This window comes from Zophobas morio, unplaced genomic scaffold, assembly GCF_036711695.1.
Source record: "Zophobas morio isolate AGI-343-1 ecotype UQ-CSIRO unplaced genomic scaffold, CSIRO_AGI_Zmor_V1 ptg000087l, whole genome shotgun sequence".
NCBI lineage: Eukaryota > Metazoa > Arthropoda > Insecta > Coleoptera > Tenebrionidae > Zophobas > Zophobas morio.
In genome coordinates, this window is record NW_026972192.1 from 229,330 (window position 1) to 255,107 (window position 25,778).

Sequence of the window (25,778 nt, forward strand, 5' to 3'; positions counted from 1 at the left end):
ATCCAAACTGATGTTATACGTGTCCTTGCAAAAATGTTGACGTCATCGCAAATTTTTGTAATGAAAAACTCACTTAAAACAATCGGGGAGCATGTTTCTGTACTTTTATTTGAACATTACTACATATCTTTATTTTAATTTATAATAGTTGTGATAAAAAAATAATATTTCCAAAATCAAATCCTTTCATTTTTCAAAACAACTAGATTTGATGTACTGTACTCTATGGGCGAGGGAAGTTCTGTCGAAATAATGTTCGACCAATTTTTTGACTTTTTTTGGTACAGCATACAAACATTTTTATATGTGGAAAGTCCTGTGCTCGACCGCTTAAACTTAAATTCAAAATTTTTACAAACGTAACAATTGCTAAGTATACGAGTATGTTTCACTTTCAGTTAAATCCGTATGTTTTAATAATAATGATATATTAATGCATATAAACATACAAGTTTTTTGCATAGGTCACATGTACACACAATAAAATAATAAAAATAGAAATGACAAATTAATTGACATACACATTTTCGAGAACACTACATAAACTTATCTTTAATAAAGTCGTTAAAACAATAAGACGCTTTTCCTAATAGGTATTCCTTCACAATTTTCCTGAAGTGTACATCGGTGGTATTTTGTATGTGACGTGGTGTGAGTATAATGGTGTGGCGGTGCGCATGACTAGCTCTGTCTTTCTCGGCCGTGTGACGTCAGATTCGGAGCAACCCTGCAGAAACAATCATAAGCAACCACGGTGCGTACCTGTTTAAAATATGAAAAAGAACGTATATCAATATTTTACTGCAAATCCTTTATTTTATAACTTTAATAGACTACAATATGTACTGTTTTTTGTCATTTGCTGATCACAAGATACAAAAGACCTGCTTGAAACGACCGTGTTAATCCATTGCAAACTGAGCAGTCGCAATTAGATGGATATGTAAATTTGACAACTTACATAAAAGCGAATAAAACTGTGTGAAGTAGAATGACTGTAACTACTAAATGTAAAATTTATTGTTTTTCTATTTTATATTAATATATGGTTACATTATAAGATACCCATAAAAATATATACATTAAAACAAAGTAAGGTACAAATTAAAAATTCTGGCAACTATTATGTAAAAATGTTCTTATTAAAATGTTAAACATAAAGTCATTTTACATTATTTTTTTGCGTTTGTAAATTTAGACATTTTTCGGTTTAATTTTCGCTGATTATTTATAAAATGGACTTTTCTGTTTAACTCTTTCAGTCGTATGTAAGTTCTAGTTCGAGCTAGACAGAGAATGACTTCATATGGAATATTTATATCTGGTATTTTTTCAATTGTTTTGTTGGCTAATTTGTTAAATATTAAAGTTTCGTTATTCAGGGAATCTCCATGGAAAATATGAAATTCAGTTTCCATCGTTGTTGCTGCTTTAAGAAGATCAGAACTTGGATACATTAAATGCCCTTTTGAAATAAATTGCAGCCAATCCGGTGCAGTGTGATCAAAGAATAAATGTTGAGTTTGAACTCCCAAATTCTGATATTTATCCCTAAACCTATGTGCAATATAACCTGCTACATATTTTAAGCCTTCATAGCTAATAATGTTATTAGAAGACAAAATTTTTGAATTAGAGTCATTTCTCTGATCAACAGAAGTCACATCTATTTGAGAGTTGTCAAATGCACGTAAAATTGTATTTTCTTCACACGTTTCATTAACATCTGGTATGTTTTTCAAAAAAGTTCTTAACACAGACTGAGAAAAGCAAACGTCATTATCCGCACTCATTGGTTTAATCAGGCAGCTTTCACGAGTATTTTCTTCGACATTTCTGTTTTCAGTGAAAACTGAAGCCGAGTGCTTGCCTAAAATATACCATCTTAACCTATATTTTATGTCTAATGGAGTTGGATGATCATTCGATCCTCCCATTCCTCTAATATAGGAAAAGAAGTTTTCAAGTATATCTTGATTCAAACGATATGTTAATATATACTCGATCATATATTTGGAGTGTAAATATTTGTATAGTTGCACTAATGCAGCGTTATTCAATAAAATTCCTTTTTGAAACGGAATAAAATTTTTATGTTTTCCAACTCTCATCGATTTAATAGAACTTGTAACGTTGTCCAGTAATAAAGTTTGATTTTCCAAATCCGTGCCAAAAGCATTAGTTCCAGGATGCACTCCAAACTTTAATCTTGAATTAAATAAATCGAACCAATCGTTTACTAATTTTGTAAATGTAGAGGTTTCCTCCCAACTGGTGTTCTTAAGAATATTGTTCTGGCCACACCACTGAATAGCTTTGGATACCTGATTAGATAACAATTGAGCAGCGGGCCGAACTTTCTGCCTTTCCGTTCCTTTCAAATCTAGATGGTATGGGCTTATCTTATATGCTATAGTAAGTTCCGATTGGGAAACTGAAATGAGTTCTTCAAAGCATGTCTTGTTAACTACTTTTCCATTAGGAAAGAAGAATCCCTGATCTACTAGATGATTTCTAAGAAGTTTTAGTAAATGGGGTGCATCCGCAAACACAAATATTTGCAAAGAATCGTCACTTGGATGATTGAATGAACACCGTTTATCATAACCAATATTGAGTTGAGACCAAAGACCCATATTATCTATACCCATGTCACTACTAATTGCAACGACAATAAATCCCGCAGAATAAAGTGCAGCTATTATTTCAAACAAAATATTTTTTGTCATGTTTTGGTCAAACTGGTAATAAATTGGTTGCTTCCATTGACCAACCAAACCCCTAGCCATAACTGTTTGACAGGATCTGTGTGAACCAAGTTTCTGTTGCATAGTTCTATCAATACAAATTTTATTAGATATGTAGATTTCATCAAATGTTAGGACTGTCAGTCTTGGTAGTTCTGTCATTCCTACTGACTTGCTTTTCATTAGTCGAATAATATCAGCTAAAATCCCTTGGTCCAAGTTCAAACATTTAGCCCAATCCCTTAAAGTTGTAAATCCTGGTAAAGGATAATTATTGGCTCGTAAAAAGCGGTAACCTTTAGGACTTATACTTCTTAGAGAGATTGCCGATGCAATATCATCAGAACACCAATGAATTTTTTTCGCATTTGGACTAGCAAGTAATTTTATTTGTCCAGGTGTAAAACACTTGCTCAGCAACGTTTCAATTTTTCTTTGAATTTTTTTGGGTTGAGCTTTCTCCAGTTTATTAATTTTTTCTTCCAGTGACGATTTTTCCTCTAATACTTCAATATATTTTTTTTCCCAATTTTTGTTCTCCTTTTTTAGATTTTCAATGATTCTCTTCAGACCTTCAACTTCGTCTTGAGAGCTATTCATAAAAAATGTGGATCAAATATTAGCTACACAAAAAATTAAAGGATATTTACTTTATTGATTGCCCAGTAGGATGATTGTTTATGTCACAAACTTCATTTTGTCCTTTCCCTAGTGCTGTTTGATTTAAAAGATTATTTATTTCATCCCGACGATGTCTTTTGGCAAGTCTCTCAGCCCTTTTATCAACCTCCAGCGATCTTTTGACAGCTTTAGAGCAATTGGGCAAATTTTGGTTCGGAACAGCATTTGTCTTTAAATTTCTACAATTTATAGGAGTGTAATTTAAAAGCTGCTGTTGCAAAGGTATTACAAAGCAGTCCTCATCAAAGTGAATAGAACATATACAAGCTAAAATTTATTTGCTGTTGTTATTTTTATTTATCTTAGTGTAGGAATATTTTTACCATGTGTCAGATTTAACTCATCTTCCCTTTTACAAGCATTCAACCATATTTTGGCGAAAACTTCGTTTTTGGGAAATCCGTAATATTTAATATTAGTCCCTTTAGTTTTCCTAGAGTAATTTTTACAACCATAGACGGCACAAGCGGGCATTGTGAATTTAACAAACACTATATAAAAATAACAACTTCAATAAATAAAATATTTTCATTAAAACTTTCAAAGCAAATTCTGAAATACTTCACAATCGCACATGAAATGCATACATTAGCAAATTCTTCGCTACTGCCGTAGACGGTTGCTTCCTGTTATGCTCCTAGCGTGACGTCATGCGCGCACAGATGTGCATTTCCGACAACTATCCGCCACACCATTATTCTCCCACCACGGTATGTGAGCAGACTACTTTGTCTATCCAATTTCCACGTTTCGTTGTTTACCTTTTTTTTGGGTACTTGATGCTTCTTCGGTATTTTACTTGGATTCTTTTTCTGACCTTGCTGTCTTACAAGGTTGTCGTACATCTCTTAATATATCGAGTTGTTGATTTAACAATAATATCTCGGTTCGCATGGATGCGATTAATGCATCTTTGTCATGGATTATGTATTTGAATAGTAGAGGATTCACTTCTTCCCATTTGATCTGTTTTGCAGATGTTTATTATTAACGGATATACCTTTACATAGAATTATAAACATACAATTACCTTTACATAGAATTATAAACTTACAATTACTTATAAATAAGCAAATATTAAAAAGAAGAGAAAGCAACAAAAACAAAAAACTAACATTCTAAAATACGCTTTAAAGCTGCCTTAAAAGAGTTTGCAGACCTAGATTTGAAAAAGCACAAGTCTAGAACTCCATTTTTGAAATTTTTGACGTTATTAAACTGGTGAAAAAATAGATTGAAGTAATTGTCCCAAACACACGTCTCAGTTTCACTTGAAATTTTAGTAGGAAGCAGACCATCAAAATCAGGTACCTGCATCCATTCAATATTACTTAAATTAAAGTCGCCTATCACTAAAATATCACAGTTAGAATGAACAGCGCATATGCTTTGCAGAGATTGAACATGATCAGAGTATTTTAACAATACGGAATTAGGTGGAATATAAACACAGCCGATAATGAGATCCTTATTAGGAAGTGAAACTTTTACCCAAATTTCTTCGACGTGGGAATTAACACAAGTCAATTGCATGGAGTTGAACTTTTTGTTGATTGCCAACAGGACGCCACCACCTTTTTGTTTGTTACTGTTTTCACTGTTTCTATCATTTCTGTACACTACGTATCTACTGTCAAGAACTTCATTGCTTTGAATTTCCGGAGATAACCACGTTTCACTTAATGCTAGGGTACAATAATTTTCGCTTAAAACAGCACAATATAGATCCTTCAGTTTGCTTCTGATGCCTCTTGTGTTTTGGTAATAAACTGAGAAAGTGCTGTTTTTTTCTGCTGAGTTTTGTTCATTTGTGCATTCCCCCCGCTTATTGTTTCTTTTTTCTTTCCTGATAAAAAATGGAACTTCTTAATTATAATACCAGTTGGCCATATTTCTTCCTTCATGAGAGAAGTGTACAACTCATTAGCGACTGAAATCTGGAAAGCTTTACTTTTAGCGTTCTCACGTTTGGGTGGAGCTTTAATGATAACTTCTTCATTAGGAAACCTGCCTTTTAAATAGTCAACCAAATCTTCACATCTAACATTTAGTTCCACATTGCCAATATAGATATGAGACATACCTGGTGCCGCTTTTAATGATGTATTCCCTTCTGGCAACTTAGCTTTACTACGTAGAAATTTTCTCTTCAATTTTCTAGAAAGAACTTCATGGAAATCATCCTGTACAGTGTCGACCGTTAATGTCTGTTTTTCACTAGTAGTACTCTTGGTATCATCAGTGATGAACGTGATACTCCACTTGCTGTCGGTACCTTTGATCTCGGCGGGGCGTGCGCATTACAGTTAAAAAAAACGGGCCCCTAGCGCATGCCGTATTGCCGCTTAGTACCACTGTCGTAGTTGCCACATCGCCAACAAATGTCTTTAACGCATCCCGAGTCCCAAAATGACAACTATCAATTTTACAACAGCTTTTATGGTAATAAAATGATGTAAAAACTGAAGATAGTAGATTTCTTATTACGCAATTTTTTTTTTTACTTTTGATCAAGGCCCCAGCTGTTAAAATATTTGGCAATCACTATTGTACGAACGCTTTCTAATGTAAAAAGTTCAAAAAATTAACAAAATGATTTGGATGGCCATTTCTACGTATATGTTACAAATATTGCACTAAAACTGCAGAGAACTAGTTTTCGTTGTAAACGATTACATTAGGGGAATTTTTGCTTTCAGTCACTTGAAACTGCACGTTTTCACATTAGATAAGGGAAAAAATTATATAGAACCACAAGAGCAAAGTACCATATAATTAATCAACTTTATTTGTAAAAAATAACCACATTTCATTTATTAATTATTGACAAAAATAAATACGCCCTAATAATGCACAAAATAAATAAATATTTATCTACTTAATAATTAGGTAGGCACTAAAACAGTTACAACAGCGTTTAAAATATCCTAGCCATATAATACCATACGACTCAAAACTCTTCAGATAATGTGATCATAGAGCGGGATAGCTAAGGGGATAGGGACAGGACAAGTCTACGTATATTAATCAGAGGCTCCCTTTATCTGAAAACTAATATAAAAATAAATACACCTACCACTAAAAATGATTAGAAGAAAGCCCAACAGTTTAACATATCACAGTCTAATATACGAAAAATATAGACGTCTAACAAAAAATGACAGAAAGGAATATAACAGTCTAATGCTAAATATAAACATATTTCTAAAGTTTAATAAATAAGTAAAAAAACTAACAAATACATCGAACATGAGTAGAATAAAAACCCAAAAGGTGGATCCTAAATTCGAATGTTCCACTCTTGACTTGACAACTTTCACAGATGTCGTAAACTATTATCCGATCTCGCTTCTTCTGATGTCGTGCTGACTTTAAAGGTTCCATATTGTCAAATTTTGTTCAATGGAATCATTGATCTAATAAAGGAGTGGATGGAGCCTTGTATACGTTTCCATACGCGAGCGAGTGTAATCAACATAAGAAAGAAATAGCTAGAGCGGTTATGCATCAGTGGGGAAAGGACGGCTGACCACGTATCACGTGCTGGGTGGCAAGAAACGCATCATTTGAACGGGAATTAATACGTTTTCTTACGAATTTGTTCAAACAATCAATTATAACAAACGTCTGTTAATAAAAACTATATTTTTACAGTTTACATTAAAATTATGAGTAATGTGAAGCAACAAAAATCGTGTTCAGTGGTGATGGTCTTTTAATAAAACGAAATGTATACAGAATCTACAATAAATTACGAATTCAGTTAGTACAATAATCTTCTACAAGTTAACTAATCTTGTAGTGTATGTTCATTGGTAATTCTGAAATTTTTAGGATAAAAGTAATTAAACTTTCGATAAAAGTGACAGGGTGCCTAATTAAATTAAACATATTATATTGTGTGGAATTTTCTACTAAAATCTATTTTCTAAATCTACGTACAAATAACTTAAACAATAATCAATAGATATAAAATTCCCTCTTTTTGTAGCAATAATCTGTTTTTTTCGTAACTCGGAATGTTCAGGGAATCTAACAAATTTTTTAAATTATTTACGAAATCTTTCGTCTGTGTATGTGATTATTACCTATGAAATGAAACAGGATTGCTTTCTTTGCACGTTCTATTCAATTATACGCACAACACGATTTCACGATGTTTAACAAATAGTCCAATAAAGTACAACTTAAAAATACTGTAGACAATTAAATAAGGTAACTTGAGCGTAAAAAACGTAAACTTGCAAAAATACACCTTCAAACATCACGCGAAATCACGAAAGAAACCTCCAGAAACACAGTGCTCTGCAGTTCGCGTCAATGTTTTGCCACCCAGAGAGCCCTATCTCTGTCCCACTATGTTGACAACGCGCGTCTCTCTCTAAGTTACTTCCATATAATATTATTTCTATGAATGGAATATTCTCATTCTTACAAAGACAGCAAATATTCTATTTGAAAATTATCACATGGGAGAGCGTAATTAATAGTTGCCAGCAGCTCCTTTAACTTAAGCCTACATTTGAACCTAAAGCCAGTGTCTGAAAACGTTCACAGAAGACGTTATCCTGTTTTTAATACACTCGTAAAATCCTAATGACAGCATTGTTAATCCTTCAAATAGATTTGGTCGATTGAAATGCCATGCAACATGGAAAACCTGTTCAGTCATTTCATTCACTTCATACTGAGTATTCCCATTTTCAACATACCTGGAACAAGAATGAGATGATAAACATTTCTAAAATAAATACCCACATATGTAGTAGAGGATATTCTACATTTGTATGTTCTATATTTTCTACAGTTAAAGGAGTAAAAACGTTTTTCTCTGGAAACAAATAGGTAGTCAAAATTACAAAATTATAAGCACTCATCGTTCCGCTGTCTAATGTTATTAAAAATGTTCTCCATCTTCAACACAGTTTGTTCCTTCACAATGCTGAAAATAATCTAAACAAATTTCATAACCTAAAAATGATTAATACATTATGTCCATTCCAACAAAAATAAAGTGAAAGAGTAAATGGGTACTTATCGAAGTGGACGGCCTTAGTGGTGTTGCTTAATCAGAGTAAACACTGCCAGAAGTAAAATGTGACGATTCATAAATGTCAATATTTTTGAGGTGGAAAGTCTTGGTTTGTTTGTCACAACTGTTTGTTTGGTTGTCCTTATTGTTTCACCTAAAATTTCCAATTATTCTACTAATTTAATTTTCAATAAGACGGCACCTGAAACATGAAGAGTTGGATATGCTGTTGCTTTCAGTCAGTGGCACAACAGCTGATGTGGATACATTTTTAGTTCAAAGTGACGACTGCAAATCCGATACCTGCTGTAACGTTCTGTTGCAGAATTATTCATGACTGATTCTAGTTTAACTATTCTTGCCCATAAATTTGACCTGTATTTAAACAGATTAATTTTATAATAAACAACATAGCACTCACATATCACTGCGTTAATATGTAAGAAAACAAACATAACCTTGCCTAACCTAAATCAGAGACCTAAATCATCAAAACGAAATATAAAAAAAGTAGCACTAGGCACTAATCTACAAAAGAAAAGAAAGTTATTAGTTTTGCACGACTGCTGCAACGCCCTTAGTCACTCTTAATACGCGATATTCGTTAATTCGTTCACAAAAAGTAAATCACTAATTCAACCCATCCTGTTGACGACTGGAGCTTTTTCCAGCCGTATTTGTGTTCATAGAACTAAAATGAAAGTCTTGTGTTGCTACACTTGGTTTATTGTTTCGCTTTCGGTGGTTACATCGCTACTCGTCTTTAAAATTAAAAATTGACACAAAGTATAAAAATAAGTGGGGGTTAGGCCGACTTCTCCTGTGATCGCCGCCAATTCTTCAAAAGGAGCGAGCCGCCCCAAAGGGAGCCGCTCCAAAGAGATCCGACTACACGCTCCGCCAGGAAGTCGGCATCTTTGGAGCGTTGAGTTGCGGCAAAGGCGGCATGTTGCAACCACTACTTAACAATTAACACATCCGATCAGCATTTAACGTTGAAGTGACACAGAAATATTAATAAACGTGTGGTGTTTAGGTTTTGTTAAATCAATTTAAATCAGTCAGTAACAAAACCAACAATTCGCACACCTAACTTAAATATGCAATCCTACTACCACAATATAACCTCAATCAACATAACAGCACTTTCGGATCTGACAGTTCAATAAGATAGCCTTACAACCGATATTTAAATTTACCACGCAAAATATATTGCGCGGGATACCTGCGTAAGGCAAAATTGACTCCATGAAGGTTGCGGAGTGGGATATCACGTTCATCACTGCTATCATCAACTATAGGTACAGTATCAATTATTAGCGAAGATTTAGTAGAGGTTTTCAACGAAGTGGGACATGAGGGAGATAATTCAGTTTTTGTTGCATCGGGAAAATTGTTGTTTTGATTTAAACGATACAATGAAGTTCTTGTTTCAATTGACTTCGTAGTTAACCTATGTTGACTGGGTCTTCTATTCGGTGATTTTCTTCTATGTTCCCAACCACGTGATCATTCGTTTCTGTAGACGTTGTTAACTTTTGATGACTGTGCTGTTTTAACTGTTGGCTATTCTTTATTCTAAATCAGTTACATTTCTCAACCTCGCTATTAACTTAATTCACATTATTGTATATAATAACAATTTAATTTCACATTATAAGTAAAAACTAAAAAAATAAAAAAAATTAAAAAAATTATAAAAAATTATATTCTTGAAGCCTCTAACAGCAGACACTTCTGGTATCGTGCCATATGTCGAAGATGGATGACTCATAGTGTTGTGTTTTTGAGAAAAATCAGTTAATAATAATAATATTAATAGTTCAAACAACCTTAAGCGAGCAAAAAATCATGCGAATTTTCAACGCTCGTTTAAACCAAAAGTGAATTTTATGTTATAAATATTTTCGGTAGATGGCGCATCGAAGAGGAATCTATTTTCTTGCGGTGATGTCTTAATTTTTGGTTATTTCTTCTACTTTATTATTAATAACGATCATTTTTATAAACTTACTTGGCTAATAGGTGGCATATTTCAGCAGGAATTTTTAAATTTGAACAATAGTCTTCTTTCTCATGAAGATTTGACTTACAAAAGTCGACATATCTATTTGGACTAATTTTTATTATACTGAATACCACTCATACACTTGTTAACTCTTATGGCAGAAGTGTGAATATTTGTTAATATTTAACCATTTAGTTTTAGTTTAGTTTTGTTAAAAACAAATTAGAAAAGAGGGATTTTTATGATAATAATCTGTTTATCTACATATCGAGAGCGCAATAAAAATCACGATCAAAAATAACCATGGATTTTTGAAGATTTGTCTTGGATAGAATTTTGTCTTTTCAGATTAATTTTTTATTTCAATTGAATAGTTTGAGCCGAAAGTACAACGATAAAAGACAAACTTTGAAAAATCCATGATTGGCTTTGATCGTGTTTTTATTCTTCTCTCGGGGTAATTATACACAAATAAATATCATGAGAGATGTAAGCCCTAGTTTCCATTGAACGGTCGCAGTGCACAGTGACACCTGTCGATAATAATTATGTAAATCACGACATTCATAAATCGGACATCGCTGTTGAGTTTTGATTTTTTTTCTTTTTTCTTACACAATTTGAAGGGGAATTAAGACTAATTGATGTAAACACATCAACTAATTCCATGGTCTTACTGCTGTCTGTCGCTACCCAAGAATAAATCATTTTTCGACGAATTTGGATTTGTAGAATTTTGTAAATCAACCCCTTACATATGTAGACAACTCAATTCGAAACTACACTTTATCAAGTGCTGCTATATACTCACTATACTAAACATCCATTGACATTGTCAGTTTTACTAACGTCTTAAAATGTCTTTCAGTTGAAGTATTGTTTAACTGATTAAAACTCATTGTATTTTATTCAGCACTTTATTTCACGAATCAATTATAAACAACATTTCTAACACGATTTTGTACCCACGTATATATAGAGCCGACAGACCGCTCCTTTTGAAATATATGCGAATATTTTCTTTGGATCACCCGACAAAGCGAAAGTTTCGGCAGTTTTTTTTCTTGTAAATTGTATTTAAATTCTGTGTGCATTATAACTAATTCTGCTACTGTCCACTTTAATTTTCTTCCCCTTTTACATAATGGACTCCGATACAAACGCAATGAGGGATTTTTTAGGCGACCTTCAATTTCTTGAGTCGTAGGATTTCGGGACGACGGCGACGGACTTTGTAGTTTTGCAGGACTTTTTCGTTTCTTCTGAGGTGTATTAACAGGAGCGCTTCTTTTTTCAGTGCCTACATAAAAAATAAGTACATTTTCTTTCAGTTTACAAGTGTTAATTTAAGTTTAGTGTATATCAATTTAACAATAACTTAAAAACTACAATTTTAAAAAGTTGCTACTATAGTTCTTAACAACTTTACAGCATACAGCATGGTTTATATACATTGCCGAAATAAAGATTTTTGTTAAAAAATTGGTTTTACTTTAGTTTATTCCAAAAGACTTGGATTTAATTTGTAAAAAAAACAGTAATAATGTAAGTATGTGAAAAACAAAAAATGGGTCAAATTTTTAAAAGTTGCAGAAACACATTAAAGTTGCCACAGACTTAATTAATATTTAGCTATACCTAATTCATAACTATAAAACAGTTTAAAGTGAACCCAATTATTTAGAAGCAATTTTCGTTCATATCAGTTTTCTAAATCTCAAATTATAAGTAAAAAATATCATTCTAGGAAATTTCCTAAATGTATATCTTTCACTATTTATCTGATCGTACTTACTTGGTTCATCAGGATTCGTATCCTCAATGTCATAGTCTTCATCAGGAATAAACGGTTCTAAATCTTCTAATCTTTTTCCTCGATATTTCTCAATATCATCGTCTCCATCAATGACACTCAAAAACCGTGATAAAGTAAAAATGTTAACTGAAGCATCATTCAGTCTATAATTGGACAAATGTACATTTAAATCATGTCCCATGTAATCTGCGACGTGCTGCATTTCATTGTGGGATAAATCCAAGATCTGTGCTTGTGTAGCCACTTGTTTCCGTAAGTAAGTACCAGTGAATGACCTGGGTGCTTTAAGGTTAGCGTTATGAACAAATTTTCGAAGTGCCACTGACGCTGAGAGGTGACCATTATTATTATTGAATGCAAAGAGAAATACATTACTCTCTTGAATTTGTGCTTGTTCTCGAAATGATAAATAAAAATCGAGGGCCCTAAAACAGTTACTTTTAGTTGCGAAATATTTTAAAAAGTGGATAAGTATTCACAAAACCTCAAATTTACTACAGTCCTTAAGCAAAATATATTGATATAGAATTTGAAGTTTTGTGAAAACAGTATAGTTAAAGTGCTTACTCTATATGTTCTGATTTCAGTAGCAGGTTAAGAGGCCTGTGCCGTTTACCCAAGATGAACATAAATGAAAATTTCTCAGCTAATATACGTTGCAGGCGATTAAGATGTTTGTAGTTTTCCTGTTGGAGTTGTTTTCTTGTTTTGTAGTCTTCTAAAAGCATACGAGAACTTTCTCCTGGTCGTCTACGATTATATATCATTATTTGGCATAGTATACATTCACCCAATGTCTTCCATGATCTAATGTCAAAATTTTCACTTTTAAGTTGTTCTGTACTTTGGAGCAAAATCTTTTTAAGGTTAAAGATTTTTACATCTTCCTGACTTGGTATTTCCTTTGCGGTTTTAACTTTCTTAATGCTCGCCGTTTTCAAAGCTGTTTTAGTAATTTCATTTTTAAATTCTTGTTTATGTAAGAATTCAAAATTTCTAAGCGTTACCATACGTGGATCTTCCTCAGCTACATTATTTTCAAGAAGCTGAATCTTTAAACGAGAGGCAATTGTCGTCAATAAAGGGCCAAACTGTAAAGCAAGAGATGGAGCGGTGATAACCTCTTCATCTCTAGAACCTGTAAGATTACGTATAGCCTGCATTATTAATTTGTATTTAGATGGCATAAAACATTCAGCGAACGAAGTGATTGATGGATCCAGCTGTTTAATAATCAACAACAATCTTGCACATCGTCTCATCTGTGACCTAGTATTATCCATAAAACGTTGTTCTGAATTTAGCTTGCATAAATGTATTCCAAGCAAAAGTATTGTCTGATCATTTTTTGCTACTACACCAATTTCGTCGTTTAGCATGTTGCTTACGAGTTTTATATGAAGTTTTTCTTCTAAACTTTTTGAAATTTGTCTCTGATCTAAAATTAAAGCATTTTGACGCCTACGTCTTCTGTCTGGGGCTCTTTTTGAACATTTTAATTCATGTTTAGCAAAATTTCGTTTTGCAAACAAGCCAGAACAAGTGGGGCAGTGAATACTTTCAGATAACTTTTGTTTTATTGGTTTTCTTACAGGGATTCTTTGATGTAAATTTACTTGCAAATTGTACTTTTGATCACCTTTCAACCGAAGTTGACGTAAAAGTTTGTTTTTCTCTTTTGTTGGTTTGAAGCACATGTTTTTTACTTCAGTTTCTTTTGCATGGACCTGCAAAACATAACATCAAGATAAGAAGTAAAATTTATGCTCATTACCTTTTGCAAATGGCGACCCATACAGGTTCTTAGTTTACCACAGTAGAAACAATAGTGCCCTTTCAATTTTGTAGAAGATTTCAGTTCAGAATCTATAGGCTGCATTATAAGAGACGTTATATTTTGATTTATATGATCCGCTTTTATTTCTGTACCTTCTAATACTACATTTGGTGGAATGCAACATAGTATGTGGCACATTAAACTTTTTTCTTGTCTATATAAGAAACCAATATTCTTTCCATGGGTTGATACTAAAAAATAGTGCACTGCAGAAAAATATCACTAGATTGTTAAACTTATTTACATTTACAATCGTGATTAATACTTTGGTCGAAAACGTGGCAACTCAGGTATCTTTCATCGGAATGAGACAAAGCAGCACTGAACATACCGACATGATACTGTCCCTCATGAAATGTTTCTATAGTCTCCAGAATAACTTTACCAGAGTTATAAATTTTTATCTTACTGCAAGCTTTTTTAATTCGGTTCATCTGTGGTCGTTCTCCAACAAATCCGCTGTCTGCAAAATTATATTAAATGATCTAAGAATCATACAAAATGATTAATTACCTAAACATGTTTTATCTTCTTTGGTAAATAATCTGCGCCTAACTGTTTGTTTGTTTACTCTGGTACAAAGAGGCTCAAACGATATTGGAGTTATTGTCCGTCCTGTACTAGGCGTAGATTCATCTAAAAATGTTGTTAATTAACGACAGTTACTTGATTTAACTTTCAATTAACTTACCTGGTATATATTCGTCATCTGTAAATTCTGGATCTGCATATGGATCATCTTTGTCGGAAGCTTCATCTGATGATAGACAGTACTTCACAGACTTCTTGCTTTTTATAACATCGGTTAAATGAACAGAACACTCTTTTGTACCATAATCTAAAATGCAATATTAGATTTAAAATAATATAATTGTTATTTTAAATCGCTCATCAGAATGTGGTTTTAAATTTGATACAGAAAATGATCAAATATTTTTATTATATGAATAATTCATGGTTTCAATTTGGTCGAAAAAGGTCCCTCTAACTTTCATATTATTCAAAAATTTGGTCTAAAGTATTAGTCAGAACTTGTCCCTACAGTGTAACAAATACAGCTTTTTCGAAAAATTATAAAGTTTGAGTTGGCATTTTTTATGACAACCCATATAAGTTTACATAAAGATGTATGGACGCTTACAATACAAATAACGAAGTTATTGTATTGTATGTTTCAAGTGAGTTTTTCTATTACAAAATTTAGAGATGACGAAGATAAACAGATAAATTTTGAGTAACGATTTACCATACTTACGATTACCTTAAAATGTTTGCACGATCTCAGAGCATTCGGTTTTTCAGTTAAATTGTAAAATGTTATTACTTTTTCTTTAACCTGAAGTCTATGCTCAAAAACATACACATGTATATATATATATATAATAATTAATAACCATCGGCTCCACGTAGCAATACACGGATGAGACGTAGATTATTTTATAATAGCTGCAACGGCAAAAATCTGTGTTGTATTTAATTTTGTTATGGAGTCAATCAGTGGAATGTTTTGTTTTTCAAAAAATTTTATGGTGTCAGGCAAAGTTTTAAAATTAATATTAATGTACTGTAATTGTTCTTTTAGGGTAGCTTTTTGCAAAATCTGCTTGCATTCTACAATACTGGCCGCATCGTCTTTTAAAGTTACAATTACATTTTTTATTTCATCTAAATGTTGGCTGTAAAACAAACTTGCTTCTAGCCACGTACCCCATCTCGTTATAACGGGTGAAGGAGGTAGAGACAGATGTGGACAGGTGTCTTTGTATAAAGATATGCGATGTGGAGATTTTAAGAATTTTTTTTTTACAGGAACTCATTAATTTATCGACGTCCGAAAAATTGTCTCTAATAAATTCGCACACGCGATGCAGCCCATGAGCCAAACAAGAAATGTGGAGTAAATTTTTATATCGCTCCTTCAATATTCTGCCTGCTTTTTTCATATACTGGGCTGCATCGCTAACAAATAAAAGAACTCTATTATATTTCTCTTCCACATTATCAAAAATGTCGTTTAAACAATTATCAATTATGGAGGAAATAATTTCCGCATTTACGGTTGCGGATATATGGCATTCAATGACGAATGGTTTGTATGGTATTGTAGAATGTAGTATACCAATAACCACATTAACTACGCAACGCCCTAAAACATCTGTCGTTTCATCCGATGACACCCATATATAATTATCCGCAATCTGCGATTTGATTTGGGCCATGATGTCTGTGTAACATTTGGGCAAATGAATTCTACGCAATGTCGCCTGGTCTAATACGTGGCTATTTGTATATTTTTCTAAAAACTGCTTAAATACAGGATTTTGAAGTTTCCGCAACGGTATATTAGCAGCAGCAAAAGCACGACACAAATCTTTATTAAAGTCGCCTCCCATGGGCTGGTTCATTGCAGTTACATGTTTTTGACTGCGCACGTGTTGCGTAAAATGCCCTTTTTTGGAGCAATGTATATTTACATTGCAAATGTTACACTGTACTATGTCGTCTTCTACCCAGGAAAATGTATCGCCAAACTCGACGATCCACTCAAGTTTCGGTACCGAAGACATTATACCGTAAATCAAAATTAAATCCACTTACACAATAGAAATAAAAATGAAAATTCTAAATACAAATTAAACGTTTAAATAAAACTGAAAAAATGGGAACAATCAAATACCTGCACCCTGTAACAATAAAATAAATACTCGACTTCTTCAATTAATAATTAAAAATTACAAACGGAAATAAAAATTCTTTTCAATTCACCAAAAATAATGTATAACTAAAGCGTAAAGACTGCCAAACCCTCACGTATTGGTGAATCAAACCCTTCAACTGCGATGCCTGCTACCCCAATCAGCAATATTAAAATGACCGAACATGCACCGACGGGCGAAGCGAAGCAATAACAGCGGACGCTGCTGACGGAAAGTGGTGGGAGGCGCCTGGCCTAAAACTGCATCTCCTTAGTGATAATTTATAGTGAACTTTCGAAGAAGATGTTGGTCGAAATTTTTGTGCTCTCCTTTTGAAAAATTTTGTTATATCTTGTACGCTTTTGTAGTTATGTTGACTCCCACTGGGTCTTTACGGTGGATAAGAACTGCTCGTTCTTAAGGCCTTTAGGTTAGTAGCTATTTCTCTCGTTTGTAATTCGACTTCGTGATCTAACAAACGCGTTTTGACCACAGTTAGGTTTAAATTGTCCGGTCCCAAGGTTTCTAATGCAGTTATTACTCCGTCGTAAGAGGAGGATACTTTGTCTATCTCTTCTAACACGGCTCCGGCTGCAACTAAATCTGCAATGATGACATTGAAGCGGATGAAGTGTTGGAATAACGTGTTATCGCCTTGTAATTTCAGGCTTAATAGTTGCTTTCTTAAGGCCAGTTGAGGTGCCAAACTTCGTTTTTCGTAGATATTGTCTGGCTTGGATAATATCTCTCGTACTTCATTCTCCTTCGCAAAAACCAAGAAACGAGTCACGGAGGTATTCTACGATGACATTTTTCGCTATTGAACCGTGTTTCTTCCACTCATTCGTTAGCATTGTATATGACATGCAGTACTTCGAACTTGGCCAACATTGCCCGAATACTAAAATTTCCACACACTATATTTTCAACCTTAAACGGTTTTATATTTCGCTTTACACGTGTTATTCATTTTCAGTTTATTTCGTTTGTCGCGCCAGCACGTAACACGATATACACACACTTTACGCGTAGACTGGCCCCATAACCTTTAGGAAATGGGTTGATTAAAACACAGTTGTTCTTAAGCCCGTTTGACACGATGCAAAATTTATATGAAAATTCACGAGAAAATTTGTTGTAAAAAAAATTCAGCGTTGCATACAAGTGAAAAATGTAGCAAAATATTTTGTAAATTTTCATGAAAATCATTTAGAACGTGTTCTAAATATTGGATAAATAATAAATATATTGAGAAATCGCGCCCACGCCCAGACAATTTGCGCAGTCATGCGCATAGATGCGATACTCTCGTAGCGGCAGAACATAACCTTAAATGCAGAGGCGGACTGTTTAGTGTAGTTCACGTGTAATTTCAGTGACAGTAAGTTAAAATAACCATGTCTAAACCTAAATGTGTCTCCAGTTGCTAAAAATCGAAGAGTCACTTCTAACCTAAAAATGTATATTAAATAAAATAATAACACACTCTCCTAATCATAAAAACGCAACATACTTGCTTTTTGCTGAAATGCAATCTCTCATTACAGTGTCGGGTTTTTTATTATCACTTTCAATGGTGTGTAATAACATTTCAAACAATGATTTGGGCAGGCGTAAAAAATGTTTATATGACATGGGATCTTCTACTAATAATTCCTGGTTTAACATATTTAAAATACCTCTTCCTTCTTCTTTTCTTTGCAACCACTGCCTACACCACACTGAGCGTCGAGTACGCCGCTTTTTTGTGTTTTCTTTTGTCACTATTGCGACAATAGTGGTTAAAAGTACAATTGCAGAAGATACTTCAATATCGTCCATACTGTACGACCACACGACACTAAATACCCAAAAAAAAACACACTTGATTTACCGCTGTGCTCTCACAGCCTCTTTTAGAGGTTATGGGTTATAATGATCATAGATCTAATAATTATTTATGGATAGCGCGTAACCCACACCGTACCGTGTTGAGGATTGACGACAACATGTGAGAGCAATAGAAGATCGCGGCTTGGCTAGAGTGGGAGTGAGAGCGCTAATTTGTACCACGTGATTGTAGCCAAAAGGAGGTAAATATGCATTGAAATAAATAGAAGCGGTAGGTAATAGTATATTATTAGCCAAGGTTGCAGAGCCAAGCATTCTAGACCGAGCGCAAATTAGAACCCGAGACGCGCAGCGTCGAGGGCTCTGAAGCGCGAGGTCTAGAAGTGGCTTTGCAACCGTGGTTAATATACTATTTTTTTCACTAGTAGACCCCATAAGACAATAAACTGAAAAAATAAACGTTCAATTTTTTGACGCAACATGATTTTGTTTTGATTTCTAATCAAACTTAATCTAAATCTTCAACACAAAGAAAACCGTTCATACTTCTCGCTGAGTTCATCATTTTATCTTCTACCGTCTACCAACTACCATGCGTATACTCAAGTAATGTTTGTAGCACACATTTGTTCATTTTTTAAGAAATAATCACATCAAACATTGCGTACATAACCTCAATTTTTCTTTTTGAACCGGTGGTCGCAAAAGTTGAATTTGTTACCTCTAAATGAGTCGACATTTGCATGCGTCATGGCTGCTAGTGAAAAAAATATTTATTTATTAAGTTGGCAAATACATAAAAAGCAGCTAAATGTTATAAATGAATTCTGTAGGATATAATGTTTCTGGTGAAAAGCGTAATAATTGTTATGTATGCATAATAACTGAAATCATGTAATTAAACCATCAGCGCCGGGCGATATGCAAACTGGTGATAGTTAAGTTTCTTAAAAAAGGCATGTAGTCATGAAAATTAAAAGTATTTTTATTTTTAACGTTTTTCGTCGTAAAAGTAAAAATCAAAGAAGTTAAGCAGACTAAAATTTCAAACGGCTATTTTCTGAAAAACATATGTATACTTTTCACCGAAACTGAAGTGGGGTATTCTTCAATACTTATTACCGTTGGATATTTTGTAAGAAAATATAATAATGATAATCAATTTGACACATGGAGAAAATTATGCAATAAATGCTATATGAAACTGACTTACTGATGCTTGAAATGAATTTGAAGTTTGATTAAAATGATGTGTTTTTATAATAAAATGTTGCTTTAAAATTAAATAAATTAAAAGATTCAAGTGATTATTAATGGAATCCAGATCCAAAAGATGGTCTCTTAAATTTAAAAATAAATTTCTGAAATTAATTTCCCTCGTTGCGTTAAGGACGAGTGTATTAATGTCCTTCAAAGCTATGTTTTTTTGCTGCCTAAACACCCGTTCAGCGTATTTACATATAATTATTACTTTGTTAGTCCCCCTTGGGTTTTTCAATTTAAGAAGTCCGAGTCGGAAACTGTAGAGTATGTACTGTATGAGTAAAAAAAATGCAAAAACCTCTTTAAGCAAGAGAGAGTTACGAGACTCGAGCTTCGGTCTAGGGTTATAACGCACATTCTCATGCGGTAAAAAAATGATTTCGCACCCTTTTTTATTTTGGTATATCTTTTTTACCCATACTTCTAGTGAGAAAGAAAACGAAAAAAAAAATATTGGCTAAGCATAAAAATTTGTTTGTAATTATTTATTTAACACTCGCCATACCATAATAATATGAATGACCTAGCTGATTTCTTATACCATACGGGTCAATTGTGACCCAGCTGATTTCTTATGCATAATTTTTGACTGCAACTGCAAAATACATTTTTTCAAGTAAAATTTGTGTAATCAATATATTTTAAAAGCTTTTATTATTATTTGACAAAAATAAACAAAAAAACAATATATAAGAAACAATATATATGAACAATAAGAACGGATCAAAATAAACGAAAAAAACTATATGTAATGTAGAGAACAAAATATATTATGAAAAATAAAAACTGATAAGATTTTCTTCGCTAAACCTTCTAGAAGCTTTTCTCCTGGATCTAAAAAATAAATGCTTTTATAAATAAAATAATTAGAATCCCTAAATTGAAAAGTTGAATCGTCTAGATGTTTTTTGCAACGCTTGCAGAATATTTTCTTCACTGTTAGATACATACATACATACATACATACATACATAGGACTTTATTCATGATAAAATGATACATGATTAGGCGGAGTCTAGCCATAGGCTATTCCACTCAACCTTACAAAATAAATATTAAATGCAAAAACAATAAAATAATAAAATTAACTTAGAGATGCAATATCTAGGAAGAAAATAATAATATAAATATGTAATAACCACAACAAAAATATATAATTCACACAATAATTTAACAGTAAATATTAAAAATATAGTTTATAATTATCCGTATTGACCACTGATGAAGGTATATAATCAGAAATCCAAGTCTCCATCACCGCTACCACATCAAAGTCATTGGAATATATTAAATTCTGAAATTCAGTAAATCCTGTAAACAGGGAACTTACATTCAAATGCGCTATACTCATTAGCTTAGAATTATTTTTATTTGAGCTACTGGCCATAATCAATTTTAGATATTAATATATTAAGCTGCTTCTTGTACATAGCGCACTGCTGCTTGTCCCCGCATACATGTTGTGTCGAAATTAATGAATTTTTGTTTTTTAAATTATACTCAGCGCAGTTGATACATTTATAAGACTCACTAGTACACTGTTTAGCTTCATGACTTAGAGAGCACTTGTAACATACTGACTCCTCATTTTTACAATCACGACTCATATGTCCATATCTTAGGCATTTAAAACATTTTAGTATCCTAAAGTTATCATTACATTTACATGAACGCCAACCTACAAAAACTTTACCCTTACTCACTAAGATATTACGAACTTGATAGCTTACTTGTATTACAACATTAAAACTTTTTTTAAATTTTATCCTAGTTATAATTTTAACATCACTGGTAATAAGGGTTTCATCAAGCTCATTAGATGTTACTATTTTTCTGATCAATCTTGCATCATCATATTCAAAGAAATCTAAATCAATACCTTTAATTATAACACGCGGACTCCACTTTTTGTTCTTCTCAACAGAATAAGCTTCACCCAACGTAGATTTAAGCTCTTGCATCAGCACGCTGCGGGACTCATCATCAGCACACTTTATAATCAACCCCGATTTTACAATTTTCGTAGACTCCACACGGGCGTTCAGAGCCGCAGGATCCACCTGACTTCTAATATTATTAAGGACGTCATTTTTACCTTCCTGACTTGCAGATGACCCACTTGGATGTTTAACTAAAATATCACACGATTGATTTTTTGCCACCTCACTATATGAACGCGACAATGCTGGCATTGTAGATAAGGAATTCGCTTTTTCAAGATTGGCAATTTTTTCTCTTTGCAGATTATTAACGTTTTGTAGCTCTCGTACTAATTCTTCTAACAATTTCACTTTATCTTGCACATCAGCACTGATCTGGGCACCACTTACATCACTAGCACTAGCACCATACTGATTCGGATTGCATAATTTACAAACCCAACTGTTTTTGTCGATAGTAATGATGTTATTCAGATTTTCAAAACATTTCACATGAACATATGTCGAACAACTTTTGGCATTACATCTAATTTTCGGCGCGTTTTTAGCTATATAGCATTTACAGATTTTACAATGTAAACTTTTTAGCGGATCGACTGGATTTGCATCCTCGTCGTCCGGCATCTTGATTGCAACTCATCAAGCCGATGCTCTGGGCAAATAAATTTCTGACAGGATTGGCATAAACTTGAATATTTGTTGTCGTTCGCATGGCACATGCAACATCTTCCTCTCTTTTTTTGTTGGGTGTTTTGTTCCTTTTCAAAAGTACGTCCTGTTGCGGCTAGTGCATCAAAGGTGGCTTTTTTGTAACCTCTGCCGTCTTTCATCATTTTTTCGTGCCTTCTGTCTGAAGAGCATTTCAGATAGATCTTGTAAAAACAATTTTCTTCTATTCTTTATTGGTACGTTACCATTCCAGTTTGGAAATTTTGTATTCCAAACAACGAATGCATTATAGCAGGCAATATCTATGTAATTCATGAACAATCTTAGTGGCCACCGTCGTGTTGCTCTTTTGCATGTGTATTCCCTTATCAATTTGTCTAAAATGTCTGCTCCAAACTTGGTTTTATTGTAATCCAAAATCATGATTGGCTTAAATTCTTCATTATCTTCAGCAATTTCATGCTCATAGTGCGTTGTCGACATCAATATCACAAACTTTTTTGGAGTCTTTTTGGTAACATATGATACCAAAGTTAAATTTTTAGAAAACAAAAAGTATGAAGAATGCAATTGTCGATCAGAAACATTTGTAAGAAGTTATTTATTATGTAATTTCTCATTGCTGTATTTCCTCCTACATACTCTTCATTGTCATTATATATTTCTTCCAATAAATATGCTTCTGGTTCTTCTTCATAGTCGCCTAGTTTGACAGCCAAATTATGTAATACTTCACACGCAACGATAATTGCCACAGTTGTTGTCATTTTAGTACGAAGACCAAAAGTAAGGCAAGGAAATCGTTTCTTCAATACACCAAAGCACCGTTCAACTGTGTTTCGAGTTTTTTTTATGGGTCGTGTTGTAAGCTACTTCTGCTGGAGTCCTAGGATGCAAAAGTGGTGTCAACAAAAATAATTTGCACGGGTAATCGCTGTCCCCCAACAGAAAATTGTTAGCTCCGTGCCTTCCACCTTGAAAACTCACGGGCAAAGGACCATCATTAAAAATAGTGGCATCATGAACTGACCCAGGCCAGCGTGCAACAATGTGCCTAATTATTAAGTGGTCATCGCAGACAACTTCAACATTTATCGAAAAGTAGCCTTTTCTGTTCTTATACAATTCGGCGTTTTCGCCTCCTGGAGAAGTGATTTTTATGTGGGTGCAATCTATAGCACCAACAACTCTGGGAAAGTTTGCAATGCCATAAAAATCAGAGCAAACTTGTACTGACTCGTTAGGATCTGGCATTCTAATTTCAGTGTTGCTTCTACGAGCAATGCAGCGCGTAATTCTGGCAATTATTCTAGAGACTGAAGGTTGTGAGATGTGTATATGATCTCCTAAGCAGTTTTGAAATGCTCCAGTTGGATAAAACCTAAGTGTGATCAATAATTGATTCAAGGGACTTATGGCTTTGTTTCGCTTTGAAGCTGGTGCAGTTAGATGTTCAAATCTGTGTAATATCTCAAGAACTGTTTCTTTTCTAAATTTAAATCTCATACGGAAATCTGTTGCGTCAAACTCTATGAATGGATCTGACCTATTGCGAATGTGCCTGATCCGCCTATTATTTCTTCTTGGTTGCTCATCATCCTCTTCAGAAGACAGAGAAGACAGTGATGTAATGTCAGACATTGTGGTATCTAAAATTCTAAAAATTTCGTTTTTTGTTTAAATGTTATTTAAAAATTATAATAATTGTAAACAAATGTCGTGTTTAATCACCTCGTAATTAAATAAAGTGTAACTTCTTCAAAAACCACAAGAAAAGGAAGACGACGCAATTTTAATCGCTCGGTTGTCACTGATTAGCTAATGGCTTCATCAAATCAACATTTAATCAATACGATTAAGAACATTCCGTTACTTGACGACATGTTAGATGATGACTCCATCAATGTGACAGTTTCGTCAACTGATGGTGTCATCAACGTTTAACCAACATGATTAATTTTTAATCAGGCTTTGTGAATACCAGCCTGGAGTTTTAACGAATTTAGTTTAGCAAAGAGTAGTATTTACGTAATAGATAACGAGGGTAGTGCTTGATTGGGTTTCGCTTTAGTTGTTGCAAAAGAATTTTGCGACAATCGTAATGAACGAAAAAAATTTTCGGGTCTTCGTGGTAGGGAGTTATTAGAGAATCGCGTTGCAGAATTATGTCGTGCTGCAAATGTAAATTTAATAAACTGCGGCCACTTGTTCATATTGACGAGTTTCAGCAGTATTTGTGGTATATAACACTCGCGATGGATCTTCAGTTTACTACGAAGGCCCCAGAGCTTCCAATAAAAAATCTATCAACCTGATTATGGAGGCTGATCATTACAACGTTATATTGAGTTTAACGGGTGCCTTTTCAACTTCGTAAGTGAGAACGTATTAATAAAATCGTTAGTTCTGCACTTAAAGTTCTTGGGTTCATAATTCGGAACTGTAAATCTTTCGACAATGTGTTTGCATTGAAATGTATATATAATGCACTTGTGCGGTTCAAACTTGAATATTGTTCACTAATATTTCATCCGCATTATGCTTACCAATCTACTTTGAGCCTCCCATAGCCATTTTAAAAATAAACTATAGCTTTCTGAAATTATTACACAATTATGTTGTTATGTTCTTAGTTTTCTATTTATTCTTGTATAAAACGTAAAGACAGTCTGACAGGCTGACTGAGATAATATATTGAACGTCAATTTCCAATTACGAAGTTTTTCTATAAAGGAAACGGTTACTGCGTTGTTACGAGTATTAATGTCATAGGTGCTGTTACTGTTTAGCACTGAATTTTCAATACTTTCCACATTTTCAAAAGTCATTGTGATTGGCATGGGTGGCAGTAATATTAATATCAAGAATGTTACTATCAGCAATAGCAGACTCTTTATTATTAAAGTTATTTATGCTATTACTGGTCAACACCGAATCTTTAACACTTTCCGCGTTTTCAGAAGTAATATTATCGTTATTCTCTTTATTAATTGTTGGTAACATATTTCTTTCATAAGATTTTTATAATGTTGTAATCGACGGTATTTTTGTGTGTATGATAAAGTACTAAAAAGTTTTAAATTTGTTTTAGACATTTCTCGCACCGTAAATGGCCTTGAAAATTAAAAAAAAACAAATTAAAATTATTAATTTATTAAATATTAACTTACTTAGTGTAAATAGCGACGACACTGAATTACAGAAATTTTCACAAAACTGCACTACAAATACAGTGAGGAACGAAAACACGAGAGAGTTT

General features: G+C 33.4%; 2 protein-coding genes and 1 long non-coding RNA gene across 3 annotated transcripts; all 3 read right to left on the reverse strand.

Moving 5' to 3' along the window:
* Window positions 1-8,295: 8,295 nt before the first annotated feature.
* Window positions 8,296-8,836, reverse strand: LOC135144249 (uncharacterized). Its single transcript, XR_010283051.1, has 3 exons — window positions 8,663-8,836; window positions 8,463-8,614; window positions 8,296-8,399 (listed from the first exon to the last, which is right to left on the reverse strand). It is a non-coding gene; the product is annotated as an uncharacterized LOC135144249 (long non-coding RNA).
* Window positions 8,837-9,265: 429 nt separating this feature from the next.
* On the reverse strand, window positions 9,266-16,688 carry LOC135144236 (uncharacterized). Its single transcript, XM_064076216.1, has 11 exons — window positions 15,929-16,688; window positions 15,742-15,879; window positions 14,813-14,959; window positions 14,635-14,757; window positions 14,366-14,584; window positions 14,059-14,312; window positions 12,852-14,011; window positions 12,264-12,709; window positions 11,434-11,768; window positions 9,660-9,755; window positions 9,266-9,418 (listed from the first exon to the last, which is right to left on the reverse strand). The coding sequence occupies exons 1-11, from the start codon at window positions 16,686-16,688 to the stop codon at window positions 9,266-9,268; spliced, it is 3,831 nt and encodes a 1,276-aa protein (XP_063932286.1).
* Window positions 16,689-23,347: 6,659 nt separating this feature from the next.
* Window positions 23,348-24,160, reverse strand: LOC135144237 (putative nuclease HARBI1). Its single transcript, XM_064076217.1, has one exon. It carries the CDS (start codon window positions 24,158-24,160, stop codon window positions 23,348-23,350), a length of 813 nt encoding a protein of 270 aa, XP_063932287.1.
* Between the last annotated feature and the right edge of the window lie 1,618 nt (window positions 24,161-25,778).

Bases quoted from the DNA above. Each gene is read 5' to 3' on its own strand.
- LOC135144236 (XM_064076216.1), bottom strand. From the start codon at position 16,688: ATGTCTTCGGTACCGAAACTTGAGTGGATCGTCGAGTTTGGCGATACA. The intron at 15,880-15,928 runs GTAAAAAAAAAA...CTTTATACAAAG, and splicing joins CGATAAATTAATGAGTTCCT to ACACCTGTCCACATCTGTCT. The intron at 9,419-9,659 runs GTAAATTTAAAT...ATTGTTAAGTAG, and splicing joins CGCGCAATATATTTTGCGTG to TGGTTGCAACATGCCGCCTT.
- LOC135144237 (XM_064076217.1), bottom strand. From the start codon at position 24,160: ATGTCTGACATTACATCACTGTCTTCTCTGTCTTCTGAAGAGGATGAT.